At 45.4% G+C, this 12,331-nt stretch overlaps 1 protein-coding gene across 3 annotated transcripts in view; it reads right to left on the bottom strand.

Annotated features, from left to right (window-relative positions):
- WWP2 (WW domain containing E3 ubiquitin protein ligase 2) overlaps positions 1-12,331 on the bottom strand; it is a 187,296-nt gene that overhangs the window by 159,705 nt on the left and 15,260 nt on the right. For all 3 annotated transcript variants that reach the window (XM_017850810.1, XM_017850812.1, XM_017850813.1), the window contains one exon: positions 2,747-2,831. In XM_017850810.1, the coding sequence (XP_017706299.1) occupies positions 2,747-2,816 (70 nt within the window). In that variant the 5' untranslated portion in view covers positions 2,817-2,831. The remainder of the gene's footprint in view (positions 1-2,746; positions 2,832-12,331) is intronic.

A 12,331-nucleotide genomic window follows, 5' to 3' on the forward strand; every position in this document is an offset into this window, starting at 1 on the left:
AAAAAAAAAAAAAAAAAAACTACACTGAGAACACAAGCTTGCACCAATGCAACAGGCAAAAGTTAAAAGTCTGACAACATTGTGCTGGTAAAGATGTGGGGAAACAGGCACTCTCGTACATTGCTAGAAGAGTATTTCTTCCAAGGAAGGCAATCTGGCTCTCAAAATTACAAAAATGCATCCCTTTTTGTGTATCTTGGAAAAGACACACAAGAAACATACTATTGGTTTCTTCCAAGCAGGAGCACTGAAGGACTGGAGGAAAGAATTTTGAACTACAGGAGGCCTGGCATGGTGGCTCACACCTGTAATCCCAGCACTTTGGGAGGCTAAGGCAGGGAGATCATAAGGTTATGAGTTTGAAGCCGGCCTGCCCAACATGGTGAAACCCCGTCTCTAGTAAAAATACAACAAGTAGCCAGGCATGGTGGCACACGCCTGTAGTCCCAACTACTCAGGAGGCTGAGGCAGAAGAATTGCTTGAACCCGGGAGGCGTAGGTTGCAGTGAGCCAAGATCATGCCATGGCATTCCAGCCTGGGCAACAGAGCGAGACTCCATCTCAAAACAAACAAACAAACAAACAAAAAGTTAGCCGGGCATGGTGGCACACACCTGTAATCCCAGCTACTTGGGAGGCTGAGACAGGAGAATCGCTTTAACCTGGGAGGAAGAAGTTGCAGTGAGCCGAGATGGCAACACTGCACTCCAGCCTGGGCGACAGAGCAAGATTGTCTCAAAATATAATAACATTAAAATTAAGATTTTTAAACTACATGAGTATATTATATAAATAACATTTACATTTCAAAATACTCAAGAAAAATATTCCCAAGAGACACAATTTTGCCTCTGGAGGACCAGGCTGAGGGGCCTGAGCTCAGATACTGAGAGTCACTCTCCCATCTGTGATGGCTGCAGAGCTATGGAACCCGAAGCAACATTCTTTCATTCAGGCCCTATTTACCGAGGGCCCACTATGTGTCAGGCATTGTTCTAGCGGCTGGGGTAGTTAACAGTGACCAAAGCAGACAAAAATCTCTTATTGTGGATACATTCTATTGACGGAGACAGTCAACAAATGAAATAAATTAATTAAACAGGGACAAGGGCTGAGAAGAAAAATAGAAAGAAGGGAGGGAAATAGATGTGAAGTCAATGAGGAAGGTGGCTTTGGATCAGGGGATCAGGAAGAGGGAGGCTTTTGAGAAAAGGCCTAAGGAAGTAAGGAAGCAAAAAGCATTTCACTCAGAGGGAACGGCAAGTGCAAAGGCCCAGAGGCAGACACCTGCCCAGTGTATTCACTGAAAAGCAAGGAGGCTGGCGCAAAGAGAATGTAGACCAGGAACAGGAGATGAGAAATGCGGGGTGGGGAAGGGTCCCATCACACGGGATCTTCGGCTTCTACTATGAAATGGAGCACCCTTGAATGGTTTGAGCAGAGGAGTGACAAGACCCAGCTTGCATTTTTTTTTTTTTTTTTTTTTTTTTTTTTTTTTTTTTGAGACATGGTCTCGCTCTGCTCTGTTGCCCAGGCTGGAGTGTGGTGGCACAATCACAGCCTACTGCAACCTCGAACTCCTGGGCTCAAGTGATCTTCCTGCCTCAGCCTCTAATTTTTTGTAGAGACAGGGGTCTCACTCTGTTGCTCAGGCTGGTCTCAAACTCCTGGGCTCAGGTGATCCTCCTGCCTTGGCCTCCCAAAGTGCTGATATTACAGGTATGAGCCACCACACCTGGCCACAGTTTACATTTTAACAAGATCACTGGCTGCTGTGTAACCAACAAACTGAAGGAGGGCAAAGCGGAGAAGCAGAGGGACAGGACAGGAGTCTACTGCCTTAACCCAGGGTGGAGACAATGGTGGCCTGGACTAGGCTGGGACCTAGGGGTGGTGAGAAGTGGCTGAATGTTGAGTGACACATTTTGAAGATCGAGTCAACCAGATATGTTGATGGGCTGATACAGACAATGAGGAAGAAAAACCAGGACCTCAGCTATAGACAGGCTAAATTCTAGATGTTTAGTAAACATTCAAGCGAAGGTAACAAACTGGCTACTGGTTATAAATCAGGAGTTCAGAGGAAAAGCCCAGAGGAGTGATCTTCTGTTGGTAGCATTTAAAGCCACGAGGTTGGATGAGGCACCTAGGGAGTGAGTGTAGGTAGCAACAAGGGCCAGGGCATGAAGAGATCACAATTTTATTTTATTCAGTTTTCATTTTATTTTGTTTTTGGGACAGGGTCTCACCCTGTCACCCAGGCTGGAGTGCAGTGGTGCGATCACAGCTCACTGCAGCCTTGAACTCCCAGGCTCAAGCAATTCTCCTTCCACTTCAGCCTCCTTAGTAGCTGGGACTAGCTAGCATGAACCACCATGCCTGGCTAATTATTTTATGTTCCGTAGAGACAGGGCTTCCCTATGTTTCCCAGGCTGGTCTGGAACTTCTGGGCTTAAGGGATCCTCCTGTCTCAGCCTCCCAAACTGCTGAATTACAGGCGTGAGCCACTGCACCTGGCCTGAAATCACCATTTTTTTTAGACAATTTTAGCCAAAAGTTCCTTATTTTCCTGCTCCTTTATTTTCTTTCTTCTTCAAGAATTACAGCTACAAGACGACAATGACATGAGAATAATTAACACCCGTAAGCTATTTCACAAAATTTGGTTCCCCAGACCAAGGTGTGGTTAGATTCCCCCTCTTCCCGGGCCACAGACAAGATAAAGACGTTATAGAGTGCCACTCACCTTTCAAAGTGAGCTGAGACTTCTCAAAAGGCAGGGCCACTCCTGCCCGGCTAGAGCTGGCAGATGCCATATCATCACCGTGAAGCTGTAAGACAAACAGAAAGAGAATTGAGAGAATGTCTGATAAGAAGACAGAGAAGTTGAACTCAATTTCAATATTTAAGCTTAAAGAGACAGAGGCAAAAAAATAGAAACGCCCAAGCAACTGCAACCAGAGTATAGTTTGTCTCATAATGACTTAATGAACCCGGACCGGTCTTAGGATAGACTGGAAAGGACACAGGACTGTTATAGCAAATTCTAGAGGAGGCAGAGTCTAATAAGACATCTCCGCCAGGCATGGTGGCTCACGCCTTTAATTCCAGCACTTTGGGAGGCCGAGATGGGCAGATCCCCTGAGGTCGAGAGTTCGAGACCAGCCTGACCAACATGGCAAAACCCCCGTCTCTACTAAAAAATACAAAGTTAGCCAGGCGTGGTGGCGCATGCCTGTAATCCCAGCAACCCTTGAGGCTGAGGCAGGAGAATCGCTTGAGCCCAGGAGGCTGAGGTTGCAGTGAGCCAAGATCGGCCATTGCACTCCAGCCTGGGCAACAAGAGCAAAACTCCATTTCAAAAAAAACAAAACAAAACAAAAAAAGATTGACTGGGTGCAGTTCACGCCTGTAATCCCAGCACTTTGAGAGGTGGGTAGATTATGAGGTCAGGAGTTCAAGACCAGCCTGGCCAAAATGGTGACATCCCATCTCTACTAAAAATACAAAAAAATTAGCCAGGCATGGTGGCAGGCGCCTGTAATCCCAGCTACTCGGGAGCCTGAGGCAAAGAATTGCTTGAACCCGGGAGGTGGAGCTTGCAGTAAGCCGAGATTGTGCCATTGCACTCTAGCCTGGATGACAGAGCAAGACTCTGTCTCAAAAAAGGAAGAAGGAAAAAAAAAAGACATCACAGATTCACAGCAGAAAGACAGCTAATCTATTGTTACCTATGGAGTAAGTTGGCTGCAAACACCTCAAGGAGGGTCTCTGGCCAAATGAGTAGAATCTGATAGTAATCCTTGCTAAAAGTATAATGCAAAAAAAAAAAAAAAAAAAAAGAAAGGGAAAAAGAAGACAACTAATATAATTCTTTAAATGGGTAGGCTGGGTGCAGTGGCTCACTTTGGGAGGCCAAGGCAGGTGGATCATCTGAAGTCAGGAGTTTGAGACCATCCTGGCCATAATGATGAAACCCCATCTACACTAAAAAACAAAAAATTTGTCGGGGGTGGTAGTGGATGCCTTAATTCCAGCTACTCGGGAGGCTGAGGCAGGAGAACTGCTTCAACTCGGGAAGTGGAGGTTGCAGTGAGCCGAGATTGTGTCATTGCACTCCAGCCTGGGTAACAGAGCAAGACTCAGTCTCAAAAAAAAAAAACAAAGAACAAAAGATGTGCAGCATCATTCGCCATGAGGTGTCCCTGTCATTCTGTGTTGGCTAGAAGCAAGTCTATCTTGTACTTTGAATGGATCTTTCACTTGTATGTGATTTTGGAACATCATCATTTGACATTTGAAAAATATTGGTTCATTGAGTTATGCAGATTTTCCAAATGTTGACACATTTCATTATGCAATATCCAAAAATCACATTTGTGAATGTCACCACTGATCTCATCAGATAAGTCTTTAAGCATTGGGAAGCCATTGAGCTCTTGGTAGTAGATATAAGCATTCCAAAAGTCTGACTTTCACTTAAAACTTTCACTTAAAACTCGCATCTGCTCCCCTTCCTGCCTCCTTCCATCATCTCTGCTACCTTGTCTTTTGTCTTTTTTTTTTCCTTTTTTTTTTGAGACAGAGTCTCACTCCATCACCCAAGCTGGAGTGGTACAGTAGCACAATCTCGGCTCACTGCAACCTCCACCTCCCAAGTTGAAGTGATTCTTGTGCCTCAGCCTTCTGAGTAGCTGGAATTAGAGGCACCAGCACCACTTGGCTAATTTTTGTATTTTTAGCAGAGATGGGGTTTCGCCGTGTTGGCCAAGCTGGTCTCAAACTCCTGACCTCACGTGATCTGCCCACCTCAACCTCCCAAAGTGCTGGGATTACCAGCGTGAGCAACCGCACTCGACCACTCTTTCTTTAAAAAACAAACAAAAAAAACTCATCTTTTTATCATTGGTAACAAATACTGTGTTGTTTTCCTGAAAGTGTCGGGCTCACTTCATTCGTTTTCAAGAAAAGGCTTTCCAAATACCCAAGTCTAGTAACACGTTTGTCTGTTAGATGTTTAAGTAAAATGGTACTTCACCCAAAAGCAATTAATTCAGCTCTCAATTCAAACAACCGTGCTTTTTCCCAACACACCATTATACTTCAATAGGAGGCAGAAGAGCTTTTGGAGTACTGCCCATTTCAGCACACAGAATTTTTTTTTTTTCTAGCATTTTCATTTAACTTTTTTTTTATTACACTTTACGTTCTAGGGTACATGTGCACGACGTGCAGATTTGTTACATATGTATACATGTGCCATGTTGGTATGCTGCACCCATTAACTTGTCATTTACATTAGGTATATCTCCTAATGCTATCCCTCCCCGCTCCCCTCACCCCACAACAGGCCCCGGTGTGTGATGTTCCCCTTCCTGTGTCCAAGTGATCTCATTGTTCAATTCCCACCCATAAGTGAGAACATGCGGTGTTTGGTTTTCTGTTCTTGCGATAGTTTGCTGAGAACGATGGTTTCTAGCTGCATCCATGTCCCTACAAAGGACATGAATTCATCCTTCTTTATGGCTGCACAGTATTCCATGGTGTATATGTGCCACATTTTCTTAATCCAGTCTGTCATTGATGGACATTTGGGTTGGTTCCAAGTCTTTGCTATTGTGAATAGTGTTGCAACAAACATACGTGCCAGCACACAGAATATTAAAAAGACGTGCTCAGGAGTCAAGACTTCATAAAATTAATGAATTTTACCACTTCATCAAGGACATTCTCAGGTGAACCTGGCTTTTTCTTTTCTTCATACTGAGAGTATGTATGGTGAAGAATACCATGACCACAGCAACAGCCCAATTGGTGCTAGCACCTTTTGGGTGCTCACCTTTGCTTCTGGACCACTGGTGCAAATGGGATCATAGTGAAAAGGCAAAGTGTTACTGTCATTATTAAAATAGTTTCAGCCGGGCACAGTGGCTCACACCTGTATTTCCAGCGCTTTGGGAGGCCAAGGTGGGTGGATCACCTGAGGTCAGGAGTTCAAGACCAGCCTGACCAATATGGCGAAACCCCGTCTCTACTAAAAAGGCAAAAATTAGCCGGGCATGGTGGTAGGTGCCTGTAATCTCAGCTACTTGGGAGGCTGAGGCAGGAGAATTGCTGGAACCTGGGAGTCAGTTGCAGTGCGCCGAGATCATGCCACTGCACTCCAGCCCGGGCAACAACAGCAAGACTCCGTTTCCAAAAAAAAAAAAAGAGAGAAAACAGTTTCAACCTTGCAAAGAGTCTGGGAGGCCTCCCGATGTCTGAGGACCACACTTGAGACCTGATGCTGTTAAATTATTGTGCCTCTGTATCTTATGTTTTTTTAGAGATGATATCTCACTCTGTCGCCCATGCTGGGAGTGAAGTGGCATGAACATGCTCAGTGCAGCCTTAAACTCCTAGACTCGAGCAATCCTCTCACCTTGGCCTCCCAAGTAGCTGGAACTATAGATGTGCCACCATAACTCTACTATTGTGTTGTTGTTGTTGTTGTTGTTATAGACAGGGTCTTACTACATTGCCCAGACTAGTCTCAAACTCCTAGCTTCAAGCTATCCTTCTGCCACAGCCTCCCAAAGTGCTGGGATTACAAGCATGAGCCACCAAGCCTCGCCAAAATTCCTGTTCTATTCAACATCATTAATACCTTCCGTCATTCTATTTGCATGTGACCTCTCTCCCTGACTTCCCATTTTCTTTTTTGTTCTTCAGTATTATTATTATTACTATTTAGAAACAGGGTCTGGTTGTATTGCCCAGGCTAGAGTACAGTGGCTACTCACAGGCACAGTCATGGCTCACTGCAGCCTCGAACTTCCGCATTCAAAGGATCCCCTGCCTCAGCCCCCTGAATAGCTGAAATACAGGTTCAGACCACCAAGCCCAGTGCCTGACTTATCTTAAAGAGTTGTTCAGCTTTAAAACATGGTTATTAACTCACCATATTACTCTAAGAATGAAAGCCCTTGGCCAGGAGCGGTGGCTCACGCCTGTAATCCCAGCACTTTGGAAGACCAACGCAGGCAGATCACTTGAGGTCAGGAGTTGGAGACCAACCCTGCCAACATGATGAAACCCCATCTCTATTAAAAATACAAGAATTAGCTGGGTGTAGTGGCATGCCCCTGTAATCCCAGCTATCTGGAGGCTGAGGCAGGAGAATTGCTTGAACCTGGGAAGCAGAGGTTGCAGTGAGCTGAGATCATGCCACTGCACCCCAGCCTGGGGGAGAGAGTGAAACTCCGTCTCAAAAAAAAAAAAAATGGACAGAAGCCCCTCATATGAGAATTAAATGTAGCTACAGGAGAGGCACAGTGGCTCACATCTGTAATCCCAGCACATTGGGAGGCTGAGGCAAGAGGATCATGTGAGCCCAGGAATTCAAGACCAGCCTGGGCAACATAGTGAGACCTTGGCTCTATTTTATAATTTAAATTTAAATTTAAATAAATGTAGCTACAGCTAAGTGACAATGATTTTGACATTTTCCACAGCTAAAGTCAAGCAATTTCATGCTTCAAGATGTTTATCAAACTCGAACAGAATTTGTCTTATTTATGTGATACATCCAGTTTCCAAAAAGATTTAAAGTGGCTAGTTTTTCTAGGCTAGTCTGTAATAAGCATTTGACTTCCAGTGGAAACCTCTGAAATGGTACTTAGCAAATGGAATACAATACCAAACTCTTCTTATCAAGAGTTCCAGAGAGACCTCCAGGTTACCAAATCCCACAGCGATTCTCCGTCTCCTCTTACATGACTGACCTATTGGCAGCATCTGACACAAGTGATCACCCTTTCATCCTTTAACCACTTTTCCCTCAGCTCTCAGGACACCAGTCCTACCTCATCCTCCTCCTGCCCCACCTGAGCCTTCTCGGTTGGTTCCTGCCCCCTCCTCAACCTCGAGCAATCAATGTTCTACCTCTTCTCCATTACCTCATCCTGTCTCAGGCTTTGAATGCCATCTCTTTGTTTGTTTGTTTGTTTGAGATGGAGTCTCACTCTGTCACCCAGGCTGGAGTGCAGTGGCACTATCTCAGCTCACTGTAATCTCTGCTTCCCGGGTTCAAGAGATTCTCCTGCCTCAGCCTCCCTAGTAGCTGGGATTACAGACACCCGCTACCATGCCCAGCTAACTTTTCTATTTTCAGTAGAGACAGAGTTTCACCATGTTGGCCAGGATGGTCTCGAACTCCTGACCTCAGGTGATCCGCCCACCTCAGCCTCCCAAAGTGCTAGGATTATAGGCGTGAGCCACCGTGCCCAGCTCCAGAAACTTAACAGTGTTGAGAGGTGGGGCCTTGAAGAGGTGATTGTCGTAAGGGCAGATTGATGTTACTTTAGGGCTGGGGCCGTTATCTCAAGAGCGGGTTTGTTATAAAAGCAAGTTCAGCCCCTCACTTTTCTTTCTCGCTCTCCTGCCTTTCCTTCCATTTGGGATGTGGAGTACAAAGGCCCTCGCCAGGATGTGGGCCCAGCACCTTGGACTTCCCAGACTCAAATACAAAGAATAAATCTCTTTTCTTTATAAATTACCTAGTCTCTTTATAAATTATCCCGTTTCTATTACCCAATTATGGAAACACAAAATGAACTAAGACACCGTCTAACTCAGAGTAAAAGGCGGCAGGCGCGGTGGCTCATGCCTATAATCCCAGCACTTCGGGAAGCCAAGGTGAGCAAATCACCTTGTGCTCAGGAGTTCAAGACCAGCCTGGGCAACATGGTCAAACTCCATCTCTCCAAAAAAATACAAAAATTAGCTGGGTGTGATGGCACGTGCCTGTGATCCCAGGTAATCGGGAGGCAGAATTGGGAGGATCGCTTGAGCCCAGGAGGTCAAGGCTGCGGTGAGCCATGATTGTGCCACCGCACTCCAGCCTGGGTGACACAGTGAGACCCTGTCTGAAAACAAAACAAAAACACAGAGTAAAAGCCAAAAACCTGCAAATGACCTTTGATGTCCTATGCAATACCCTCCCCCCATCTCCACACACCTCTCGGACCTCACGGCCCACTTCCTGCTCCCCAGTATCCCCCCACCCTCACCATGCTCTGGCCCTGCCACACAGGCCTCCTCACTGTTCAACTATCCCTTGAACATGCAGACAGACTCCCATCTCAGTTCTTTTTTTATTTTTTCCTTTTTTAAAGCCAAATTTAGCACTCAGGGGTTGTATACAAACTTTAGTGACACTAATATTAATAAGTTCTGATAACCCACTACCATGGGCCCAACCTGTTTTTTTGAGACAGGGTCTAGCCCTGTTGCCCAGGATGCAGTGCAATGACATGATCATAGCTCACTACAACCTTGACCTCCTGGGCTCCAGTGATCCTCCCGCCTCAGCCTCCTGAGTAGCTGGAACTACAGGCATGTGCCACCACATCCAGCTACTTTTTTTCCTTTTTTATTTATTTATGTATTTTTTTATAGAGATAGGATCTCACCATCTTGCCCAGGCCAGTCGTGAACTCCTGGCCTCAGGCAATCCTCTCAGCCCCACCTTCCAAAGTGCTGGCATTACAGGCATGAGCCCTTTTACCAGGCCAAAAAGATGATGTTTCGATTCCCTTAGACTAAATTTATCTTGGCAAAGCAGTAAAAAGGTCAACTCTCTTTGCTACCCATCAGATTAGAAAGAGATGAGAAGCCTGACAATAAGTGTTGGTGAGAAGTCTTACATGCCTGCGGAGGCAGCGCACATGAGATGGTAACTGACAACCTCCGGCAGAGTTAAAGACACGTAATTCTGGACCCACCAGGATTCTCCTCCCAGGCATTTGCAGAGGGAGAAATTCTCCAACACACACAAAAGAGGCCATGTTCAAGGATGTTCATCATAGCAGTATTTGTAATGGTAAAAAATTATAAACAACTTAAATACCCATCAATGGGGGAATGGATAAATTGTGATATATTTCTAAAATGGAAAGCTATGTATACAGTACCTGAAATATATGAATTTAATCCACATGTACAAATCCCAAACGATAATGCCAAGAGGGGAAAAAAAAAAAAAAGCAGGTGGCAGCCTTAGTACAATATCTTTGGTGTACACTTGAGCTTACACAAAACAACTGTATATGTTGTTGTTGTGAACACACAAATGTTTAAAAGTATAAAAGCATGATGGGAAGGAATCACACCAAGTTCAGAACAGAAGTTCCCTGTAGGGTAGGGGAGGAGGGAGCAGGGGAATTGGAGTGAGGAAAGAGACCAAAGGAACCTCAACTGTATCTGCAACATTTTATCTTTTAAAGAAAAAAGTTCTGGAGCAAATACAGTAAAATGTTCATATTCATTAAATCCAGATGGTGGTTTTTATGACTGTTATCTTCATCTCTGAAGCATTTTATATGTTTGATCTCTTTCATAATTGAAAATAATTTTAAGGGGAAGCAAAAGATTGTATCTTGAATAATGCAGTGCAGGGATTTATAAATAATTATAAATTACCTGGCGGGTTTTAGTTAACAGGCGTAAAGTATAAAGCTGGAAACTTTTATCTTATAGACTTAAATAAAAAATTTAGACATCTCTTTTTTTTGGGCTTCTTCTTTCCTAAGGGCCTCCAACTAACATAGTTTCTAACCATTCTTGTCTCCTGAAACGAGCAGTTTGAGCCTTTTGGTCCTAAATGCTTATAGAATGAACTGATCCCATACATGGCCTGTTCAACAGGAAAAGACCAGCTTTTTTTATCTCACTGCATGGCTGCAAATAAAACATTCAGATAATTTTAAAAGAAGGCTCAGAAGGACCAAGAAACTGGAGAGGCAGGAGAAACAGGGTAGATTACTCACCATGTTTCTTGTCAGTGTTTTTTTAAACGCAGTCCAGGGCCGGGGCGCAGTGGCTCAAAGCTGTAGCACTTTGGGCGAAGGCCGAGACGGTGGATCCGATGGTCAGGAGATCGAGACATCTGGCTAATACGGTGAAACCCATTCTACTGAAAAAAAAAAAAAAATACAAAAAACTGCCGGGCGACATGTGGCGGACGCCTGTAGCCGCTTACTCAGGAGGGCTGAGGCAGGAGAATGGCTTGAACCCGGAAGCGGAGCTTGCGTGAGCTGGATCCGGCCACGCGCGCCAGCCTGGGTGACAGAGCGAGACTCCGTCTCAAACAAAAAAAAACAAAAAAAAACTGCAGCCACTGTATAAAAGTTATCCATGTTTTCTATAGGCGTTCAATCTGATTCAGATCTAATTAGCAAGACTGACATTATATACTGTAGGCATGTGGAATTAGAAAACCTTTCCAATTGATGCATAAAGAAAAATAACTGGCCGGGGCCAGTCGCATTGCCTCACGCCTATAACCCCAGCACTTTGGGAGGCCGAGGCGGGTGGATCACCTGAGGTCAGAAGTTTGAGACCAGCCTGGCCAACATGGCGAAACCCCATCTCTACTAAAAATACAAAAAAATTAGCCGGGCGTGGTGGCGGGTGCCTGTAATGCCAGCTACTTGGGAGGCTGAGGCAGGAGAATTGCTTGAACCCGGGAGGTGGAGGTTGCAGTGAGCCAAGATTGCACCACTGCACTCCAGCCTGGGCGACAGAGTGAGACTCCTTCTCAAAAAAATAAATAAATAACCAGCCAGGTGTGATAGCTCACACCTGTAATTCTAGCACTTTGGGAGGCGGAGGCAGGCGGATCACTTGAGGGCAGGAGTTCGAGACCAGCCTGGCCAACATGGTGAGACCCCCGTCTCTACGAAAAATACAAAAATTAGCCAGGAGTGGTGGTGCAATTATAATCTCAGCTACTCTGAAGGCTGAGGCAGGAGACTCACTTGAACCCAGGAGGCGGATGTTGCAGTGAGCCGAGATCTCGCCACTATACTTCAGCCTGGGCGACAGAGTGAGACTCCGTCTCAAGAAAAATAACCGTAACTATAGAAAGGAACAGATCCCGGCTGGGCGCGGTGGCTCAAGCCTGTAATCCCAGCACTTTGGGAGGCCGAGATGGGCGGATCACGAGGTCAGGAGATCGAGACCATCCTGGCTAACATGGTGAAACCGGTCTCTACTAAAAAAATACAAAAAAACTAGCCAGGAGATGTGGCGGGCACCTGTAGTCCCAGTTTCTCGGGAGGCTGAGGCAGGAGAATGGCGTAAACCCGGGAGGCGGAGCTTGCAGTGAGCTGAGATCGCGCCACTGTACTCCAGCCTGGGCGACAGAGCGAGACTCCGTCTCAAAAAAAAAAAAAAAAAAAGAAAGGAACAGATCCCATCCCCATCAAAGTACTTTCAACCTCTTAGCTTTTGCTTCCCATCTTAGACAAGGTTCCTAACGCATATTAGATCCAAATCCCTACTATCCACT

The sequence above is a fragment of the Rhinopithecus bieti genome, unplaced genomic scaffold, assembly GCF_001698545.2.
Source record: "Rhinopithecus bieti isolate Rb0 unplaced genomic scaffold, ASM169854v2 scaffold_32081, whole genome shotgun sequence".
NCBI classification, from domain to species: Eukaryota; Metazoa; Chordata; class Mammalia; order Primates; family Cercopithecidae; genus Rhinopithecus; species Rhinopithecus bieti.